The 23,432-nt window shown below is 40.2% G+C and overlaps 2 protein-coding genes across 12 annotated transcripts in view; both read left to right on the top strand.

The window, feature by feature from the left end:
* UBR5 (ubiquitin protein ligase E3 component n-recognin 5) overlaps nucleotides 1-2,529 on the top strand; it is a 79,114-nt gene extending 76,585 nt beyond the window's left edge. For all 10 annotated transcript variants that reach the window (XM_087931567.1, XM_026703510.2, XM_026703511.2 and 7 more), the window contains one exon: nucleotides 80-2,529. In XM_087931567.1, the coding sequence (XP_087787693.1) occupies nucleotides 80-292 (213 nt within the window). In that variant the 3' untranslated portion in view covers nucleotides 293-2,529. The remainder of the gene's footprint in view (nucleotides 1-79) is intronic.
* Nucleotides 2,530-6,794: 4,265 nt separating this feature from the next.
* On the top strand, nucleotides 6,795-23,205 carry RRM2B (ribonucleotide reductase regulatory TP53 inducible subunit M2B). 2 transcript variants are annotated; one of them, XM_026703507.2, is made up of 9 exons: nucleotides 6,795-7,989; nucleotides 9,994-10,149; nucleotides 11,848-11,964; nucleotides 12,323-12,456; nucleotides 13,385-13,479; nucleotides 15,264-15,397; nucleotides 18,070-18,174; nucleotides 18,924-19,037; nucleotides 19,394-23,205. In XM_026703507.2, the coding sequence occupies exons 1-9, from the start codon at nucleotides 7,936-7,938 to the stop codon at nucleotides 19,544-19,546; spliced, it is 1,062 nt and encodes a 353-aa protein (XP_026559292.2). In that variant the 5' UTR covers nucleotides 6,795-7,935; the 3' UTR covers nucleotides 19,547-23,205. The 2 variants fall into 2 exon arrangements, with proteins under 2 accessions (XP_026559292.2, XP_026559293.2); XM_026703508.2 differs by lacking the exon at nucleotides 9,994-10,149 and having other exon boundaries at nucleotides 19,394-19,689.
* Nucleotides 23,206-23,432: the final 227 nt, after the last annotated feature.

The following is a 23,432-nucleotide window of genomic DNA, read 5'->3' as shown; positions in this document are numbered from 1 at the left end:
ATTACAGGATATTATTAATATCAAAATTGGATATGAATTTGTTTAGTGAAGGATTAATATTTTTTTTAATGGCCCTCAGGTTTACTTTTGGACATCTAGTCCATCATTACCCGCTAGTGAAGAAGGATTTCAGCCTATGCCATCCATCACAATAAGACCACCAGACGATCAACACCTTCCTACAGCAAACACATGTATATCACGCCTTTATGTTCCACTTTATTCTTCTAAACAGATTCTTAAACAGAAGTTACTACTCGCCATTAAGACCAAAAATTTTGGTTTTGTGTAGGCTATTAAAAAAAGTGTGTATTGCTGTATAATTATTACTAGCTAGACTTTTTTGTAGAGTTTCCATTGTCCATAAAAGTTTATGAAAGTTAATGCTGTCATGCCCCCTCCTGTTGCTGGTACTGCAATGATAAAATGCAACATTCCCAAACAAAGTTTGCAACCTAAGGGCTGAAGAAGCAGTGGCGATGTTAGATAGTGATAATTTGCTAGTCATTAACTTCTTGGCCAAATCCAGCCAAAGATGACAGCAGAACAATATGAATTACACTGTGATTTAACTTTTTGCAAAAGGAGTGGAAATATGTCAAATGTTCTTCAAAAAAAAATTCACTGCTGCCTTTGTGGAAAGTGTTATAGAGGGAATAGGAAATTTCAAAATAAAAGATGAAGTATGTCCTGTGGTTTATTTTAACTTTTTTTATAAAAAAAAGAAAAAAAAATGGTGTTTAAGTTTGTGGTTGGCTGCAGTTGTGCATCATGTATATTGAACTTGTAAAAAGTTCTTGCCAGTTAGAGCTAAGAGTTGAAATCATTCACGTTTGCTTACAAAAACCACTGCCATTGCAATTTTGTCTGCTTGCACTGGACTCTGGCACAATAAATACCACCATTAATGTTTTGCATGTAGTCTGTATAACCTTAGTGAGATTCTTTTTGTACTCAAGAAGGAAGCCAATGCACAGTATTTAATCGTTTACAATCAACATTTTGTATCCCTCTTTCTTTGAGCATTCAGTTAGGAGGCTTATACCTCCAGCTCAAATCCAGATACTTGTTCTGCTGTGTCTCAAGCTGGTTAAATTTTCAGCCTAGGCACTACCTGGTAACTGTAAAATGTTTATAAGATCATGATTATTTGAAGGTACATTTTGAAAAAAAAATTTAATGTTCGTGAGCAGCTTAACTACTTTTGTATCTAGCCTTTTTTAAGTATCTTGTTACAGTTTTTAATAAATTACAGTCATACTGAAAAAAATAGTTTTTATTTATGTGACCTGTACATTTTAGTTGCTACTGCACATCACAGTTATCTATTAAGTTATTTGTAAGTGAATAAAACTACTCTTCCTCTTCAGTTAAAATAGAAGCAGTTCAGTCTGCATTTTAGTTAGCAGAAAAGTTTAAGATGGCCTGATCCAACAAAGTATAATCTTTTCATCAGATATAGCTTACACAGCACAAAAATGTTTGCCAAATGCATTGTGGTGCACATACAAAATGCTATTTTTATTGGAGCATTTTAGTGCATAATATTTCAGTATATTAAGATCCTATTTAGTTGAGCACTAATATATTGTAGGAAAGGGGAGGATTCTTTGTTATTTTACTCTTACCATCTCATAGTCAGGAATTCCTCATAATTTGTTAATTCTCTTTTCTGTGGGGTTTGGGCGGCGGGGGGGGGAATTGCACATCATTAAGAACTTGCCTGAATTTCTGCCAAAATGGACCACCTCTTCTCTTTCTCTATGCCAACAACTTTCATGCCTCTTTCTGCCTTAGCTTGAAAATAGCATCCTGCTTCTGTAGAGTATCTATTGTTTTGGCAGACACTCTAGCAGTGTAAATCTAACTGTAACCTCTTTTAAATAAAGACTGAAGACTGTTCTGTTAAAAGCTGACTGTGCCAGGCTTACTCGGTTTTTAAAAAATTAAATAGCAGGTGCTTTATTTTTTCCCCTTGCACACTTTGATGAAATCATTCTTTCTGAATGACAGCCCTTTTAAGGATAAGGATGGAGTTTTTCATGTTTGGCATAGAATTCAGGTTGTTTTTGAATTTGATACTTGGCTTATATAGCAAGTTTCATAATGTCTGAGCCTCTTGCATTCTGTAATTAAAAATGCTACCTACCTCACAGAAGAGTTGAGGCATAATAAATTTAATATTCTCCGAAGCCCTTTTAGGAAAGGCTGTGTATATTGTAAAATATTGTTATATATAACCTGTGTATATCTAGCATATCCCTATGTTATATGTATAGCTCTGTATATAACACAATTGTTTTACAACAGTCACAGCAGAATACATTACAAAAATTCATAAGGCCTATACAGTAGTACACAAACAATACTTTGTTGTTACTCTAATGCCAAGGGGAAAGCTAGAATGATTAATGTTGTAGTCATTGACTCAAAATGTGTATGTAGCTATATAAATAGCTTTTCTCTGTATATTTGAACATTATCAAGCTTTTAATAAGAAATGCTTATTAAAATTGTACACCGCATTACTGTGTGGCTTAAATTAGTTTCTTTTAAATATATGGCAAGAAAAATCATAGGAAAGTTTTCCAATAGTGTCTTGAATTTTACTTAACTTTTGATAATCATATTCTTTTAAAAGCTGGATTTTGGTTACTTTTTTCCCTCAGAAGCTACTGAGCGAAATGGTCTTGAAATCATGACAATTGAGTTGCTGTGGTAACCCTTTAAAGTCCTTTGGGACTTCCTTGATCCATGGAACCTGAGTTTTGTAACAATATATATTCTGGTAACTGCGTAGTCACCAACTATGAAATCAACCCAAATAAGTACAAGAAATGATATGTGTCTCAACAAATTATAGTACCTTCAGAATTTCTTCCTTTATATTGCCCACATTTTAGCTTTTTGGACTGTTAATTTGAGAAGACAGAACAAGGTTATTCTGTACATCTGTTAATTAGCACCACTGTCTATTGATCAGGCCAGCTTTTTATTTTTGCAAGAAACAGATAAAATATGAAATGGTGAAACCTATGTAGATTTATGAACAATTAAAAACCCTTATTTAATCTGGTTGTTAGCACTATGTATACGTTTAACATGGCATATCTGTCATTACTATCTGTCAGAGATAGCATGAGTGCTGCCACTTGTTCCAGTTAACATTTCAGAAGTTGGAGGCAGCTGAAGATCAATCATCAAGCTAGTTTGTGGGTAATCCTTTGGACACTATCCTAAGTTTTGTTATGCTTTATAAATAAACCAATACTTGAATTGTTCAAGCCGCAGGTGAGGTACTAATAAAGCTTTTTATTACTGATGAAATTTAGGGTTTCCAATTCCTAGTTAGTTTAATGGTTATATCCTAACTGAACTGTACCTATTAGTCTTAAAAAGCCCCATTTACTTCATGCCATCATTAGCCTATCTACTTTATTTGGTTCAAATAGTTTTTTTAGTCTGGTAAAAATAAATGCTTTATTCCCAGTTTTCCAAGAAATCTAAATAGAAAAAGACTGACCAGATAAGCAAAATAAGGTATTTAAGCCTCTGAAGGCACTTTATTGTAGCAATAGAGTCATATTTTTTGCAGTTATAATTTTTTGCATGTCATGCTTCATTACAATAAGAAAAAGTTTTTGTCTGTGATGGTATTTGAAGACGTGCCTATGTCTGGGCGCTCATTCAGTGTGGTGTAGAGATTGAAGTTCTTTAGATGAAGATTGGAGATATCTAGGCTTAAATCCCTTATGGAAATTTACTGAATAACTGGGAGAATCACTCTTGCTCAGCCTAACCACCTTTACAGGATGGTTTCAATTGGGATAAAATGGAGATAATCATGCAAACTGCCTTGAATTTCTGAAAAGGCAAGATTAACAATAAAAATGAATTGTCAAAAATCATGCAGAACGTCTACTTGGAGGTAGAGGGGATGGATTTGGGAGGTGCAAGTTGTACATTGAAGCCTTAACATTTTAACTTTTTTTGTACCTGTTGGTAGCTGAGAAATATTTTAATATTGTTAATACATTTTCACTGCATATCCTAAAATGTTGCTATCTTCAATTAAAAATTTCTTACAATACTTAATTTCTAACAAAATTATTTAATCTGTTTAAATATTTTTCAAAACCAGTGAAACTCAATAATTTGCATTTAAAGTGGTTGAGCTTTTATACCTTTGTAAAAAAAAAGCTAAGAAAAACCATTAGGGTCAGTATTGTATCCTTGGAGATGTTCTTCATACAACCTCTGACACAAATGTTGAATTAAGTTTCTTTCAAATCAAATTGACTTCTGGTTAAGTTTATGGACACATCTAACAAAATTACTGTTTTTCCTTACAATTCAGAAGTGGTTTGCTATTACCTTTTCATATTTTTTAAAAAATATATCTCAATCTAACCAACAGTAGGTCTCCAATTCACCAGGTCTTTCAGGCAAATTATCACTTGCTGAGTGCTGGTGAACTAACTCTTATTTAGCACTGTAAAAGCTTTTGAAAACATATATTTAATATGTTTATTTATACAGTATTTTGCAATTTGACAGTTCGAATCTCACCAGGCTCAAGGTTGACTCAGACTTCCATCCTTCAGAGGTGGTAAAATGAGGACCCAAATTGTTGGGAGAAATATGCTGACTGTAAAATCGTTTAGAGAGGGCTGTAAAGTTGTATATAAGTGCTATGCTATTGCTATTATATGTGGACATTCTCTTACAATTTAATTCAATCTGCAATTACTCAATACTATTTTTTAATCTAGCCTCAACCTATTTTGAAGACTGACTTCTGACATGCATATACAGTTTCACATGCATATATTTTGAGGGGAGGAAGATAAATCTCCACAATATTATGGAAGGTACAGTGCACAGGATTTAAAAAAACTTAATTTAAAATGTTACCTTTTAAGGTAAATTGGGATATACCTAGATTTGCATTAGAAGAATCCCAACTCTAAAAAAACATTTCAGCCCTGCACCATGTGATGACTGAGCACCATAAAATGTATTCAACACCAATACACGTCTTAAAAAAATTAAAAGAATACCATTTCCATAGAGAAAAGTGGGGAGACCAATACTGAGGCAGACTTACATAAAGGAGATTGCAAGTCAATTCCAGAAGTAATCATTGGGGCGTGTATCAAAGTGTGCAGAATGATCCTCAAGAATGGGCACCAGTAGAGAAAAATATGGCTGAAATTGATTGATGCTTCTGGCGGTTTTTTCACAGACCGGATTTTTTTTGGGGGGCATAGTTTCATGCTGCCTGGATCCTGCATATGCATGGATAGGGCTTCGCTCCCTTGCGCAGCTGGATTCCTGGCAGGCCGTGGACCAGGGGTTGGGGACCCATCGTATCTATTAATTAGTCAAAAAATGTATTCAGGAAACTCTGAAGCAAATATGATCTGCTTTTTCTATTACTACTCTCTAGTAGCTGTATTTAAAGGCCTTTTGAGATCAGGCAGTTAAACAGTCATCAAGATTAATAGCAGCTGATAGCCTAGTTGTCCCTTAACTTTTCCAGGAACCTTTAACACCATCTGCAATGGCTAAGTATCACTCTCAGGAATAAATTCCAGAGACGCTTCTAGGAAGCCAGACTTGGCAAACACAGCAGATATTGAGCAGAATAAATACACATAGGATTGCACTAAAACCTGTGAGAAGTAACATCTAAACAACCTTTTTTTTGGTGCCTTCAGCTCAATGTTGGCTCCTGATGATTTCCTGGGCTAGTCCCTGCAGGGTTTTGGGGGGCAAAATTTCAGAAGTGGCTTGTCATTGCCTGCTTCCTAGGACTGACCCAAGGCTATCCCGCTTTAGACTTAATGTGGAATAAGAACTACAGTCTCTGGGTTTCTACCCTGGTGCATTTCCCATATCAAATGGCTCATCTCAACCCTCATCATACCAACTGCCATACCTAATAGAAAGGTCTACGCATCTTGGTAAATTTCCTTTGAAAATTCGTTCCTTCCAAGGACCTTCAATTGAAATAGATTCAGGTGCATATTCTTTGCTTATGTCAGACCAAGATATCACAGCATGAAATCTGCCCAAGACATACATTCATCCTTTGTTTAGATTTAAGCCTTTTTATTTCTCACTGCTTTGGTAAGGAACCTTCCCTCTTTCTAAGCTACCCTTACATTTTAAAGAAATAACATGCTTTTCCAAAACTGATTTTATTTGTTGCAATTATTTTTAATAGCTGTTTTAAGGGAATATTTAAATCTTATATCATGTTCATTTATTTTATGATCTGATTTCATATGAGCTACTTCTAAGATCAGTCTAAGAAACCAATGCCATATAGAGATAATTGTAACCGTTAAAAGTACCATAATCTTTCAAGTCTGAATGTGCTTCTCTCATCCCTCAGTTTATCTTCATGTGAATTAAGAGTTCCATTTGAGACATTTGCTCAAATACATTTATATTTTTTATTTACTGGAATGGGATTATGCCACATTTGTCTCATTTTTGCCTCAGCAGTGGCCCTTCCTCCTGTCCTTCAAGGTCCCTCTGTATGCCCTTCACTTTTATCTACTTTCTGTAAAAAGTAAGACATTATTTGATAAATAATGGGGGGAAGGAAATTAATGCAGTGGCAAACCATACTTTTCATGCACAGAATTATAGTTGTGCTGCATTAGTCCCAGCTATACATGTTGAACTCGAGAAGAAACAGAACACAACAGATAAGTCGTCACTGCAACAGTATACTGTCAAATATTTCAAGATACACAAGAGTGCGTAGCAAAAGTAATCTGGCTTAAATAAATGATTTTAATTTTTAGTGAAACTTTTTAAATGTTTGCAATACCAATTCACACCTTGTATAATGAGTTTATGATTCATGACCCAAGAATTCAGAGCATTCCAGAACCAATGGGAAATTTCCTAACAGACATCATCTGCCTTTTCCAGTAGTGGAAAACTGAACAAAACCACTATAAAGCCTATGATAAGTAAGCCCAATGTTTCCTAGCAAATAGTATTCGGAGGCACATTTGCATCTTAACAGTATATAGTTGAAGCTATACATCCCAGAGTCTCTCTGGCAAGAAAAACACAATACTATAGAACCATTTTGTATCAGTTTTCAAAATCCTAAACCAGCTGAGCCTCATGGACAAGCCAAGTCTTTCTGCTGTTGTTTGACATGAAGGTTTAAGAGTTTCCCATGGGACTGATGACTCAGTGTATTTTTTTGTTACTGGTAGTGAAGCCCTCCTCCAGTGCAATGCTCCTGGACACCAACACGAGTGAGTATTGCTGTCTCTCTCTGGGTCCCTGCCCCACCTTTTTACATTTAAAAAGTTTCAAATCAAACAAATGCAACGGTGGCCAAGTGCAAGCAAAGATTCCAGCATCATTTTGATTTGCAAGAACGGGTCTGAGTCATCAGTGGGCCCAATACCTCTTCTTTTAAAAAAGGTAAAACTACTTTTGGAATGGTGTCTTGCAAGGCACAAGGAGGATCAAGCAGTATGCTGATAAAACATTATTTTGTACCTGCTTATGGGCCTCTGGCAGCCATTTTATGAATAGGCAGCCCCCCCCCCCACCTCCAGCCATTTTGCAAGGACACCCCCACTACTACATTAACAATCCCCAGCACTGCAGAGCCCCCTCGTGCTTTCTCCCGGCCGCAGGACATCAACCCGAGGCGCTGCGCGTCAAGACACGGGGAGGGGGGCGACCACGCGAGGACGAAAAAAGCCGATTTCCGCAGACCGAGGCGAGGAAGGTGACCGGCGAATAAGCCTCGTTCGACGCCACTTCGAAATCGGATCTTCGGCGCTGTTCCCGAGAGCCGCCCGCAGTCCCGCCCCGGGAGGAGGCGGAGAAACAGAGCAAGGTCAGGCGAGCCTCCCGCGGGCGTCCCTCTCCTTCGCTGGCTTCTAGGGCGTCATGAGCGACCATTGCGGCTGTTGTTCTGGGCCGGCGAGGCCGGAAAGCAGCGAGGTAAGCGGGCGGAGCGACGCCGTTGGGCCTAAGAGCCGGCGGCGGAGGCTTTTTGGAGCAGGGACTTCAACTCCCAGAATTCCTTAGCCAACTTTGCTGGCTGAGGAATTCTGGGAATTGAAGTCCACAAGTCTTAAAGTTGCCACTTTTGGGGACCCCTGTTTTGGAGGAACGCCTCTTTCGGCAGAGCGGCGTATCAGAGCGCATCGGGTCAGGCGGGCTAAACGCTGCGGTGGAGTTGGCCCGTTTTCTTGGGAGATCCATCTCTACGATTATTTTGGCACTTCTGAATGCCGCATGCGGGACCCTGCTTAACAGCACGCGCCAGAAACTGACCGGCGCTTCTGGGGTTTCCGCTCCGCCTCTTAAGAGATCCCCTGTGCACGTTCCATTAGGCTGCCTTCGGCTCGGTTTTAGAAAAGTTGTCATTTTATAGTTTTTATTTAAAGCACTATGGTGGTGGTTGATCTCGTTTTTTTACGGGCATCGTAATTTTATGGTCAGGTACAGGTAGTCCTCGACGTACAACAGTTCATTTAGTGACCATTCGAAGTTGCAATGGCATTGAAAAAAAGTAACATGACACTTCATCACTGGAGGCTTTCAAGAAGAGATTGGACAGCCATTGGTCAGAAATGGTCTCCTGCTTGGGCTGGAGGTTGGACTAGATCACCTACAAGGTCTCTTTCAATTCTGTTAAAATGTAAATTTCCAAGAACATGTGATTATATGCTTGGTAACTGGTTCATACTTATTGCAGCATCCCAGAGTTACATGATTGTAAAATGGGGCAAAATTCATTTAACAAATGTCTCACTTAGTGACAGAAAAATTGGGCTCAATTGTGGTAAGTCAAGGGCTACCTGTTTACTCCTTCATAGTTGCAGAGGTGGCATAAAAATTATGGAAATGTTAATCAATGCCAGGCAGCTGAGCTCTGCCCAAATTAGTTTTTGCCCATGTTTTTTTTTAATATTCTGTCTTGATACCAATGTTGTTAGAGATTGATTATGCATTTGTCCCATATTTTATTTACAGTGGGCATCAGATATTTATTTAGATGCTGCCTGACTCCCTTAATGAAAGCAAAACAACACAATAGAAACAAGAGAATATCAAAGAATAAGAAAGAGGGCAAATCCATCCAACAACAAATATCACACACCCCGAAAGGGCTCCAACCTGCCTTCAAAGCTAGGCATCTAGATCTTAGATTCTGATTCTGTGGTGGCAATTTGTAAGTCTGCAAGTAAAGCACAATTCAATTAAGTACTGTATACAGTGCAAGCTGTCTAAGGTCAATATGCAGTAGTAGTTTTCCATGTCTTCAGGACATCATCCAGTCTTCACTGAAGTAACAAAAAGCTCCATGTTAATGTTATTTTGGCCCAACAATGGTTGGGTGAATGTAGAAGATCTTAGTAAGGAAATGATCTCAGAGTTTTCCCAGACATTTGAAGTTTATTTAGGCTTTAAATTGTTTACATGGGTCTAAAGGTTGATGGCTGAGCTGCTACCTACTGTGTATCTATAGTACTGGCTTCCAGCTTTTAGGTGGGACAGTAGACATTGAAAATGCCTGGGATTGACTTAGTTTCCCCAAATGCTTTAAGATCTGGGAGTTGTGATTACAAAGCTTGTCTTATTGCAACATAAAGTGAGTCCCCTCAAATGTACTACAAGAAAGCTCATGCTAAAAGTGTACATCAGAGTTGTGGTGTTGCTATTGTTATCTTTCTTGGCATTGCACACTTTCAGTGAACCGAAAGTTGTATTCTTTATTCAGTGTGTATGTTGTCCTCATCAAGATGGTCTTTCAGTGAATCAGTATCTGACTAACTCAGAACCTCCATGCCGGGATAGTTTCTGGATTGAGAAACAGAAGATTAATATAATTGATATTTAGATTAATAGGATCTGCCTTGCTTTTCTTAGATGAAAGTTAAGGAAAATCAGGGGTGTTGTTGAAAATAGCACATGTATGATTTCTTGCTCTTTCTTTAGGGGTTGCCCTCAGATGGACTTGAAAACGACTTAAAATCAAATGAGGAACCTCTCTTAAGGAAGAATCCCCATCGATTTGTCATCTTTCCAATCCAATACCCTGATATATGGAAAATGTACAAGCAGGCTCAGGCTTCTTTCTGGACAGTAGAAGAGGTGAGTTGGGCAGAAGGCAGGTTGCACAGGTGACAATCACTAACCCAAGAATAGGCTGCAATGTCAGCCTAGAGACTATGCGGGTAGTCCTCAACTTACAGCCACAATTGACCCTAAAATTTATGTTGCTAAATGAGAAATTTAGTGAGTTTTGTCCCATTTTACAACTTGGCTTGCCACATTTGTTAAATGAATCACTGCAGTTAGTAACACTGTTGTTAAGTGAATCTGGCTTTCCCATTGACTTTGGTTGTCAGAAGGTAATAATGGATGATCACATGACCTTGGGACATTTCAGCCATCATAAATATGAACCAGCTATCAAGCATCTGAATGTAAAACCACATGACCAGGGGATTTACTGCAATCATAAGTGTGAAAAATGGTCATAAGCAACTTTTTTCACTGTCGTCGTAAGTTCAAACAGCCACTAAACAAACTTGTGTTGTAAGTCAAGGACTGTCTGTATTTTCTTTCTCTGTCCTATCTTGGGACCATCAGAGTATGACCAATGACACCATGATTTCTGCAGAACTTAAAACGTTCATTCTGCCTCTTAAACTTTAGCCTTAGAAGTAAAAGCTTGAAGTGTTCTGGACTGATTTTTCTGGGTGTTGGAGACCGGATTTGGGAAGCTACGTATGGATTATTCACCCCATGCCTAATACTGGCAAGAGTGTTAGCAACACGAAAATGGCTGAATACCAGAGGGAAAGAGTTTTTTTGTGAAAAGAATATGATCAGCTTCTAGCAGAAATCACAGATTTCTACCCAGAGCATAGGTAATCCTTTTATTTCCATCTTGGCAGAAAAGTGACTTTGCACCTTGGTCCATATGATGAAACTCAAAACCCTACAGTAGATCCCTCAAGACCTAACAAGTGAAAAATCCCTGATATATTTAGACCATAAAGCAGCCAAGAGAGGGAAGCAAAGGTGCAGAAGAAATTCTGTTCACTAATCTGATATTCTACTTCACACACTTTCCTTACATTTAGGTTAAGATGCTTTTAAGAAAGAGTCAGTTCCTGTCATAAAAAGGCAGTCACCATTGCAAACAAACAAAACAAATGCACTGTCTGCTTGCATGAGCAATGAAGTGTTTGATGGATTTGTTTACTTGTTTTTGTTTTCTGTCATCGATAGAAGGGATTTCTGGAATAGATCATACAATAAGTGGCATTGCTTTTCTGTCTCCATTAGTGGCAAGTTATGTATAAACCTAGGCAGAGAAATTCTAGTAAACCAGTGTCTACCCATCAGGTAACGACCAGATGATTAGGACACAACTCCCAATTATCCACAGACCCATCCTGGCAGAGGACGGTGATGGTAATAATAATCCATTACATGCAATAATAATCCATTACATTACAAGATTCCACCAGGGAGAAGATGGTTAGAAGCCAGAAGAATCTTCAAAGGCAATGAAAAGAAAGTCAAGATGGCAGGAAGAGCTGTATAATAGAAGCCCCACCCTTTTTAATGTTATTATAAGACATGGAAAAAGAATGGGACTTTGGTAAGGTTGCAGCTACCAAATTTATCAAAAATGTCTCCCTTCCTGTGAATGCCCCTCTTTGAATTTACAGCATATATTCTCTTAGACATTTATTTTGCTTTTCAGAATTATCAGTAACAATGACTATTTCAAGTCTGTAATCTGTATTTCTTTCTTTCTTTCTTTCTTTTGTATAGGTTGACTTGTCAGAGGATGTTATTCATTGGAACAACCTAAAACCAGAAGAGAAATATTTTATTTCGCATATCCTAGCTTTTTTTGCTGCCAGTGATGGAATTGTCAACGAAAACTTGGTGAGTTGCTTCCTGTGACGTAGCCTCTAATATTTTGATGCTGAGTTTCTTTTTCATTGCATGCAATCAAACATCTATTCGTAATTGTACTTTGCATGTATTAGTTGTCCATCATAAGGAGCATTGTGGATATTTTCCTATAAGTACTTTACTTTTAATGAAGCTTGTACTAATCACACTGACTTTCAACTGCTTTTGTGGGGGGAATCGTATATATATATATATATCTTATATTTGCTTTACCCAGAGATGCTCTTTTGGGAGAAGACAGTCATTTATATAAGACATTGTGGTCTAGTGCAGGCTTTGAACCCAGTCTTACATGGACATTTAGATATCTGACTTCTTTCATTGACAGGTGGAACGTTTTAGCCAAGAAGTGCAAATCGCAGAAGCTCGCTGTTTCTATGGCTTCCAGATATCAATAGAAAATGTTCATTCTGAGATGTATAGTTTGTTAATAGACACTTACATCAAAGACCCCGAGAAAAGGTAATTAGTGTAAGTATTACCACTATGTAGAGGACTTAGGTATTTCTTCGTTTGTAATTTTCATGTCTAGTCTGGTCTAGGTGTAATGGGAGACCATAGTTTAACATTGCAAGGACATATCAGTAGAAATTTGTAATTTTTTTTAAGCTTATATGAGGGAGAGGAGGAGTTTTTGCTTGATCTTAAGAAAATCAGTCTGCTCTAAATTTTTAAATGTTATTTTTATCCTGTCTTTATTATGTTTATACATAACTAAAGGTGGCAAAGATATTTAATATTCCATCCTACACCTATTTTCCACATAACAACAATCCACTGAGGTTGGTTGGGCTGAGAGAGAGTGCTGCCTCAAAGTCATCCCGCCAGCTTTCATGCCTAAAGGAGGAGTAGAAACGTTTAATTTCTAGCCTGGTGCCTTAACCATTAGACTACTTCAAGCAATCAAAGTTAAATTAAGAATACTAAATTACAGTCTTGGGCTCTGGCTTATTTTCACTAATTATGATGGGCCCAACTGGTGTCATTAGAAGTGAAAGCATAGGCTTTTCGCTCCTGGAGAAATGGAGAAGAAATTGGAAAAACTTGTTTGCGTTTAACATTCAGAACTGTGTCACCCATGTGAGTCACTTCCAGGACGAAGTATATGAAGATCCTTTTTGTGATTAGATAGCAATTCCTTGAAAACATTTGATTTTTAATTTTTGTTCAAACTGCAGAAGAGATTTCTAGCATATGCCGGTGTAGTTTCAGAAGATCCTATATCAGTGAGAAATGAAGATGCTACATTAAAAGCATTCTTGCTAGCCTCGGATATAAGCTAATTTGTCACAGCAAGTGACAAACTATGCTTTTGTGTCAGTCTCGCGACCCAGATTTACAGTCTTTTGGTTTTCCTCCATTCCTCTTTCCTCCTTCCCCATCTTTTCAGGGACTTTTTATTTAATGCTATTGAAACAATGCCATGTGTCAGGAAGAAAGCAGATTGGGCGATGAGGTGGATAACAGACAGAGAAGCCAGTTTTGGTAGGTGTGCCTCCATTGTATGTGTTCTCCGTGGAGTGAGAGTGGGGGGACCAGCTGTGGATCAGAATGGGGTTCACCAGGCTTTGGGGCATTCTGATGAATCAGTATTCTAGCAGTAATCGAGTAGATTGCAGGAACCCAGTCACATGCTCAGTGAAAAAGGGGTAAGGGTGTTGTCAAAGCCCTGCCCCTTTTCTACATGCAGCAACATCACATGCAAATACAAAAGAGGTGGAGCTTTGTGTGGTCAGGGCCATCATCTTGACTTTTGGGATTTCTCCCAGTCTTCTCTGATTGGAAGAAAAAGGAGAGACTGAAGCATATTAATAATTATGGGCTGGATTTATATGACACCCATTGAACCACAGACTATTTTTTAGTTCTAGTGCATTATATGAAACCTGGCCTCTCTGATTAGTTCATAGTTCAGTGTGTCATGTGAACCCATGAAATTGGGTTAATTGAATAAACAGTAGTTCAATTAATCATTGGTAAGTGTGTTGTGGGAACAGAGATTTAATTTCTCCCTTTGCAGTCCTTGTTTGAAAAGTCTTAATAACATAATAACTGGAAGGATCTTTCTGTTCTGTAATCTGCAAAGTTGGCGAGGTTCAGTAGGTGAGAAGCCAGTTTGTTCAACTACACACACATGCACGCGCACACACACACACACATATTCAAAATCAATTCAGGGAGTCAAATAATTAAGTCCACAATCAATAGATGGCTTCTCACTTACTGAACCTGGCCATATACTGTATATATAGATGGTTCCTCTAAGCATATGAGTATTTCTTATGCCAGGAGGAGCAAATATAATCCAAAATCATACATTTAGAGATAGACAATAAGCTTTGTAAGTCAGGGCATTTTTACTTCCATCCCAAATTGATGAAACCTGCTAACGTTCATTCATTTTTTTTAAATGCTCTTTACTCTGAAATTTGGAGGGCAACCAATTTTCTTTAAGTTAAAGTGTTATTTGTACTTATGGGATGCTCATAGGTATGACAGTAAAATAAACCTTTGCCATTCCAGTAGAGTCTACATTTACATATATTTCTTTAATCTTCTCTACATCCTAAAAGTTGATATCAGCCTCTTAAGTATATGCAGATTCCAGAAGTCTCTGTATTAAAGCTATCCCTTTGGATAAATCAAGCAATTAACAGGTTTTCTAAAATATCTCTTTGGAATTAACAGGGCAAACCAAATGAGACAATGTCCAGAGTATTCCATACAAGATACAGTAGATGCTGTTTCCTTGTTATTGAGATTGTACCTTAATTAACATTTGGAAGAGTTGTGGCAGAGGTAATATTCAGCAGGTTCTGACCAGTTCTGGAGAACTGGTAGCGGAAATTTTGAATAGTTTGGAGAACCGGCAAATACCACCTCTTGACTGGCCCCGCCCCCATTTATTCTCTGCCTCCCGAGTCCCAGCTGATCAGCTGGGTCTTTTGTTGCCCTGCACGGAAGAATGGGGCTGGAAAGCAGGTTAGTGGGGTGGGGAGGGAATGGGATTTTGCAGTAACCTTCTCCTGCCACGCTCACAAGCCATGCCATGCCCACCAGTCCATGCCTACAGAACCAGTATTAAAAAATTGGAATCCCACCACTGGGTTGTGAGTTTTGTCAGTATTTCCCACCTTCTGTGCTCCAGATGCATTTACCTCACACCCTGGCTGAGTAAAATAGGAGAAAACTGTTTTATTCTTTTCTTCAATTTGAAGAAGTTCATTAATTGTCTGATAACTTAAAATTTTTTGATTTTCTTGAAACAGGTGAAAGAGTGGTTGCGTTTGCTGCTGTAGAAGGCATCTTCTTTTCTGGTGCTTTTGCAGCCATATTTTGGCTCAAGAAGAGAGGGTTAATGCCAGGCCTTACTTTCTCCAACGAACTTATTAGCAGAGATGAAGTAAGGTGTGGGGGAAAAATATATAAATAAGGTTAAATATGATGCTCTCAGAGAAGCAGTATTACTTGTCTTATTTGTGAAGTGTTGCACAGTCTACAGATGTAATTTATTATGGCTGGTTGCACAGTCACCCGATGTTTAGACTGGATTTGGCACTTTTATCCACCTAGCAAGTACTTCCCAGGGTCCTGGGATAAGCAGATGCTTTTAATGGTGTTAGAGTATGGTTGTAGGATGTAAGCTGTTCCAAGTAAAACTGCCTTTTGCAATTAACTGATGGGGATTATTACTGTTTTGAAAATGATGATGATTCATACATCATTAAAATCTGAAATAAAATCCACAGAATGCAGTTTAACAAGAATATTGTTAATGCTACCATTTTTTAAATACAGCAATATATTTAACAAAACACATTTGTTTTCTCAAACACATTTCCTAATTCTACCAATATTTCTGGGAGTTGGGTATTTTCCCAGTCCACAACCATACTACTTTTGTAGTTATAACTTGTGAATTAGAAATGTTATAAACTGTATTTGCAAGGAATAGGGGTATGCAACGCAAGTTTCTGAATTAAGCAAGAGATGTCCGGAGTCTTCTTAAATATAGACAAAATTAATGCATATGTTAAATTTTAAAGCACATTTGAAATAGTTGCTGTTAACATACATTGTTAATGGATTACCGTGTTTCTCCAACAATACTGCCTCCACCAATAGGAAGTCCCACCATGTTTTATTGGCATAAAATCAAATTAAGCCCCTCCCCCCAAATTAAGGCCCATATTAAACATGCGAAATAGAGGGGGAATGGCGGGGGGGGGCTTGCCGTTAGGAAGTACTTTTGTTGCATGCCCGGATATGGTGCTGCCTGCGTTGGTGGGGCACTTCATATTGGGAGGCCTTCCGCCACCGTTGCTTTCCCTTCTCCCTTGCTGCCGCTGCGTTTAGAGCAACGCCACGGCATTTGGCGCAGCCATGCGTGGCCAGCCAAAGCTCCTCCCTGCAACCGGAGTCCTGCAGAGACACTTGGCTTCAGGCGCTCCTGTTGCCGCCTTCCCTTTGCCTTCGAAGGTAAAGCCAATTCTTTTAAAAAGGACACCCTACTACAACAAGAGGGCAACCCAACCCCACATGGGGAGGCGAATCTCCCGGGGCTGCAGCGCAGGATTGGCTCACCCCGGGAGAAGCACCCAGCTGCCATCCCTGCCTGGCACCGGGCAGAGCGCGAAGAGCTTTGCCTGGGGCGCCTAGCACAGCTGACAGGTGGGCCCTCCTTCCTGATGGCAGAGCTCTCACCAAGGCAGCGAGCGCCTCCCCGCCGGGCCCTCCGCTCATCCCACCAGGGCCACGCCAGAGCCGTGTGGGCTGGGCAGAGCTGGGAAAGCGAGCCGCAGGTGCGCGCCCGCCTGCCAAGCTAAAGAGCCGGGCAGACCCAAGCTTGGCTTCCTTCCCAAGTCCCTCCAGCCCGAACCCGAAGGGGCCACCGGGAGAGGCCGCCCGAGGCAGTGATAGCACCCATCCATCCGTGGACAGGGAGGCAAGGCGACGTCCTCCTCTGAGCTGAGTCAGTGCCTCTGTCTGATGCCTGTTCCGCTGCAGCGTTTGGAGCTGCTGGCGCATTTGGAGATGCGTGGGGATGGGGACGGGCTGGGCGAGGGGTGGAAAGGATGGGGGGGCTTCGGGCTCTCTCCGACGGCCAGGGAAGCAGTGCTGCCATCACCTCGCCTCCCTGTCCATGGACGGGAGGGCGCTATCACTGCCTCGGGCAGCCTCTCCCGGTGGCGCCTTTGGGTTCGCGCTGGAGGGACTTGGGAAGGAAACCAAGCTCAGGTCAGCCCGGCGCTTTTGCTTGGCAGGTGGGCGCGCACCTGTGGCTCGCTTTCCTGGCTCTGCCCAGCCCGCACAGCTCTGGCGTGGCCCTGGTGGGATGAGCAGAGTGTCTGGCGGGGAGGCGCTCACTGCCTTGGTGAGAGACCTGCTGCTGGGAAGGAGGGCCCGCCTGTCAGCTGTGCTGGGCGCCCCAGGCGAAGCTCTTTGTGCTGTGCCTGGCGCCAGGCAGGGATGGCGGCTAGGCACTTCTCCTGAGGTGGGCTGATCCTGCGCTGCAGCCCCGGGAGATTCGCCTCCCCATGTAGGATTGGGCTGCCCTCTCAGGCAGGCGAGACTTTGTTGTAGTAGGGTGTCGTTTTAAAAGAATTGGCTTTACCTTCGAAGGCAAAGGGAAGGCGACTACAGGAGCGCCTGAAGCCAAGTGTCTCTGCAGGGGTCTGGTTGCAGGCAGGAGCCCTGACTGGCCACACGTGGCTGCGCCAAACGCGGCGTTGCTCTAACGCTGCAGCCGCAAGGGAGAAGGGAAAGCAATGGTGGTGGAAGGTCTCCCGATACAAAGTGCCCCACCAACGCCGAGGTCAACAACCAAGCTGTCACCGCCCGCCCACCCGAGGATGTAAGGGGGGCGAATTAAGTCACTCCCGAAAAGATGGCCTAGCCGTTTTTTCGGGGATCAAAAAAAAATAAGGCCCAGCCTTATTTTGTGAGAAACACGGTATATTAACTTTTCAAAAAAACGCAAAGGCTTAAAGTAGTTCTTACATTTAAAAAATTGTCTTCTGCTTTTTTTAAAAAAAGATCAATTTCTTATGTTTCTGTCCTATTTATTTCTTTAAGGGGCTCCACTGTGACTTTGCTTGCCTGATTTTTCAGTATTTAGTGAATAAACCTTTGGAGGAAAGGGTGAAAGAGATCATTGTCAATGCAGTTGAAATTGAAAAGGTGAGGAGATTTTGCCTGGATGTAGTTGTGATGAACCCCAAAATAATGTAGGCTGTGTTTATAAGACCATTTGGCCTACTATGATGAACTTGAGGGACTCAGTTGTAATTTTCTGAATTTTCATAATACGCACCTTAACAAATCCTGTAGGTTAAAATGTGGTGGGTTAGTTGTGATTTAGTGGGTTAGGCAAACAACCACCCTACCCAAGGTTTATATTCTTGTGATTTGCTGCTGTGATTGCTCAAGAATGCATTGCATGGAAGGACAGGTCACTTACTTGCTGAATGAGGTACAATTGGCTGAGCTCACACAATATTCTAAACCATAAGCATGGTTTACAAACCACAATTAAATTGTTTAATAATTAAGGTAAGTAATTACTGTTCCTAAGATGGGGGAGATTTCTCTCTCCCCCCGCCTCCCTCTCCCAACAAAGCTCTAGGAGCAGCTCTAAAGCTCTCTAAAAGCTGCAGTAAATTCAAATTTGTAATATGTTTAGGTTTCAGGGGAGAGTCCCTGCTGAAAAACTTCAAAATGCTCCCCCCCCAAAATTGGGGCTTTGTGAAATTGGAACCCAGATCTCACTGGTCCTTGTTCAACATGAACTACTACATTGCATGGACTCACACTTCCAGAATTATTATGGTGTAAGAGCTTCTATTTCATGTTATATATGTGAATCAAACTGGGTAAACGGTCCAGGAAAATTCTCTGAAATCATTTCATTTTTTTTTCTACTATTGCAGGAGTTCTTGACAGAGGCCTTACCTGTGGGATTGATTGGAATGAATTGTACTCTGATGAAACAGTATATTGAATTTGTGGCTGATAGGCTGCTCCTGGAACTGGGTTTCCCTAAGGTGAAGTAATTTACCTTAAAGTATACACATATTTATGTATTTGAAGAGATTGAGAATTTTCATGTCTTGTTTAAAAAATGCAAATGGATAGGGAAATGTGATAGAACAGGTGAAAAAAGATGTGAATATACCGGTAGAGAACAAAGTGGAAAGATCTGTCAATCTTTACAGAACTGAGGGCTTTTAGAAAACTTGAAATGTCTTGGCTTTCTCCTGGTTATCCTTATCAGTCAAAGAGGAAGAAACCAAAGCGGGCGGGGGAATGGAAATACTCCATAGCAATCACCAAAGAACGATGTGTCCTTGCAGTGCCTCATTCAGTTCCTGTGTTTTATTAATATCTTTGGTGTTCCCAGGTCTTTCAAGCAGAAAACCCTTTTGACTTCATGGAGAACATTTCCCTGGAAGGAAAAACCAATTTCTTTGAGAGGAGGGTTTCAGAATATCAACATTTTGCAGTTATGTCCCAAGCAAATAATAAGATATTTACTTTAGATGCTGATTTTTGATGCTGCCTACTTGGGAGATTGACAAAGCCACACTACACATTCACCCTCAATGATGACAAGAAACATCTTACAAGCTAAGTAGGGTATTCTTGGAATGTTTTATTAACTATTAATAGTTGATAGAAAAATTTCTACCGTGTTTCTCCAACAATACAACCTCCCCCAATAGGAAGACCCAGCATGTTTTCTAGGCATAAAATGAAATTTAGGCCTATTTTAAAACATGCAAAATGGGGGGAAGGGTGGCGGGACTTGCCATTAGGAGCGCCCCGTGGGCAGCAATTCCTCGCCACCAGCTGCTCCTAATGGGCAATCATGGCAGAGCGCAGAGAGCTCCCTACTCCTGCCAAGCACCTTTGTGGCAGACCCAAGACCTTCAGCGTCCGCCGATGTTGATTTGCCTTCTGCCCATGCCGTCGCTGCGTTTGGAGCTGCCACTTCCACGTTTGGAGCACCACTGCTGTTTGGAGCACCGCTGCTGTTTGGAGCTGCCGCCTCTGCATTTGGAGCTGCCGCTTCCACATTTGGAGCGCTGCCACTGTTTGGAGCACTGCTGCTGTTTGGAGCTGCCACTTCTGCATTTGGAGCTGCCACCGCGTTTGGAGCTGCTGCTTCCGCGTTTGGAACCCCATTGCTGTTTGGAGCACTGCCGCTGTTTGGAGTTGCCATGTCCGCATTTGGAACTGCCGCTGCGTTTGGAGCTGCCGCTTCCGCGTTTGGAGCACTGCCGCTGTTTGGAGCGCCGCCGCCACTCCAAACACAGCGGCACCTCCAAATGCGAAAGTGGCAGCTCCAAACATGATGGTGGTGCTCCAAATGGCAGCGGCACTCCAAACACGGAAGTGGCAGCTCCAAATGTGGCGGCAGTGCTCCAAATGGCGACAGCACTCCAAATGGCAGCAGCACTCCAAACACGGAAGCGGCAGCTCCAAACGTGGCGGCGGAATGGGCAGAAGGGAAAGCAACAGTGGCGGGTGCCAAAGGTCTTGGGTCTGTAGCAAAGGTGTTTGGTGGGAGTAGGGAGCTCTCTGCGCTTCACCATGATCACCCGTTAGGAGCGGCTGGTGGCGAGGCTCCCCGTGGGGCACTCTAGATGAGGATGCAAGGGGGGGAATTAAGTCAGCCCCGAAAAGACAGCCTAGCCTTTTTTTCGGGGCTCAAAAAAATATAAGACCCGGCCTTATTTTATGAGAAACACGGTACAAATAGGTTACAAGTCGTGTGCATATATACACGACATATATACTCTTAACAACAATTCATTCTGTAATATCATACAACTTTTCTAAAACTATATTGTAGCATTTAGGACGAAGTTCAGCTGCTGATGCTTTTGATAAAACCCAATCCCATCATTAAGAGTGAAAAGCTTTTATGAGGGTAATGATTACGCTATATAACATTCTTTCTTACCTCAGTTCTTGAACTGAACTAAGATGAAAGACATACTTATTTTTCTTAAAGGAATGTTCCAGCATAAAGTCTTGGATAGGAGACCATCAGGTATAGAAATTGACTCGGTGGAGACTGTTTTTATGCAAAAGAAAACTGTATTTGGGAAAATGAAGACGATGACACGGGCACTTTATAATCTTTTATCGTTCATTGTGGTTAGTCAAATCAGTACAATGTCTGAAATAATGTGTTTTGGAAGGATTTTTCATTTGGCCTCAAAACTTCATTTTGGCCATAAACTTGACTGCAGCAACCCACCTAAGATAGAACTTGATCACCTTACATAAAAGTCTGGCTTATTCAGCACGATGAACCAACATAGCTTGTCCTTGTTATGCAAATATAGCTGTTTTCTCAACAAATCAGTGCTTAAAGTAATGTGTGAATAGTATCTGTGTTTATATGATATACTGATATACTGATATATACTGATCCAAAAGCTATCCAGGGCATTTTAAGCTATTGCCTTAACCCAGACTTTATAATTTGTTTTTGGTATGTCATGCAAACTTAGAAATTAGGGATAATTTAATAATTTATGCATAATGATATCATATGAACTTAGCTTCAATGTATGAAGTGGGATAAGATTTAAGCTACTTTATTTAGTATGTGAGCAATGAAGAACAGATAACTTGGCAACAAAAGCATATATTTAAAAAGAGAAAAACAGTATAGAGGTAATTGACAAAACTGAAGCTTCCTTTGTGAAATATCACAGCTAATGTTTATGTGGGAAAGCCAGTTTTGTTAAGGTTTCTGTATGGGCATCCAGTAAAGGGGCCTGAGTAAGGCAGAGGCAGAGATAATTTAACAATGCTCATGATCTGGGTGTTACCCTAAAAGAGGACCTGAACTGGGGTGCCCACATTGTAGCCCTGGTCAAAAGGGCTCAGCAGAGATTATACTACCTGAGGCTTCTCAGAAAACAACAACTGAATGAAAAACTGCTGGTGACCTTCTACCGCTGCACCATAGGGAGTACCTTAACTTACTGCACCTCAGTATGGTTTGCGAGTTGCACAGTGGCAGATAGGACAGCACTCCAGAGAGTTAACATCATTGCCCAGAAGATCATTGGCTGCCCTCTCCCCTCTTTGGAAGAGCTTTATAGCTCCTGCTGCCTTAAGAAAGTTCAAAACATTCTCAACGATCCATCTCATCCTGGGAACCCTTTTTTTGAACTATTACCATCTGGCAGACGGTACAGAATAATAAAAACAAGGACAAATAGGCTGAAAAACAGCTTCTATCCCAGGGCAGTAGCTCTTTTGAATTCTACTGTATAGGGCAGTGTTGGTGTGGTGTCGGGGGTTTTCGGTTCAATGTGTGGAGGGTGAAGGATGTGTGTTTGTGTTTATTTTCATGGTCATGGTCATGATGTGCACTGAAGATGGTGTTTGATTTCGTTGTACAAGGTATAATGACAATAAAATAAACTAACTATATCATTGTTTTTTTTCTTCTGGAAGTTTGCATTAGTAACTTCTAAATATCTTGTACTTCAACTCCCATAATCTTTGGGTTATGAAACAGTTTTATTCATAATTGTTCCAATCCAAATAGAAGCACAATTTAAGGATCAAATATATCACAGGGATGAAATAAATCACACCCTAATATTGCCAGGAATTGATGAGGGTTTGACACATTGTGCTAAACCATTGTAAGGTTTGTGATGTGTGATCAGATTGTGGGGTACAGATTAAAAGTCTAGTGTCTTATCTGAAACTGAAGTAGTTGCAAAATTGCTTTTTCAGGAACTGTAATATGAAAATGAAATTTAGAAAGTCAGTGACTGATGAACTCAGCAAGTTTTACCTTAGAGTAAATATGTATGTAATTGTACTAGTTTGATGTTTATAAAGCTTTCTGTTTTGGTGCATCAAATTTCTGATCCGCTTCAAGGAAATAAATGAGATATTTTGTTGGATGTATTTTGAAGCTTTTTCAAATAGTCCTGTTTCATGTATAAGACTCTGATTTAGTCATTTTATTAATGACTTAAAACTTGTATACAGTCTTGTAAAATCTTTTTAATTGAGTGTATTTTTTTTCACCAGTAAAGTGTCATAAATACATGACATACATGACATTAGAATGGACAATGTAAAGAATGCTTTTTTTAAAAAAACCTGAGTTTGTCACTCATACGTTTTGGAAAAAAATACAAAATAATTTAAATAAAAATTGTGAGAACAAATTATGATTTTCCTTGTGTGAGTTTTCTGTTTGGACCCTTTGAGGATAACACTCCACAATTTACACAAAACTCTTAACCAGACTGAAAAGCTAGGCGTGGAAACATACTCTCTGAACCCAAATTCAATCCCTAAGATGCCAGAGACAGTAAAAGTTAGGGATACGCAAAATGTCTCAAATTCATGTTGACCTTGCAATGTTTTTTTTCAAGTTTGCAAAAATGAAACAG

This window comes from Pseudonaja textilis, chromosome 3 (genome assembly GCF_049901715.1).
Source record: "Pseudonaja textilis isolate UNSWEBS1 chromosome 3, rPseTex1.2, whole genome shotgun sequence".
NCBI lineage: Eukaryota > Metazoa > Chordata > Lepidosauria > Squamata > Elapidae > Pseudonaja > Pseudonaja textilis.
Note: the sequence above shows the minus strand (reverse complement) of the source record. Positions and strands in the feature narration are given on the sequence as shown.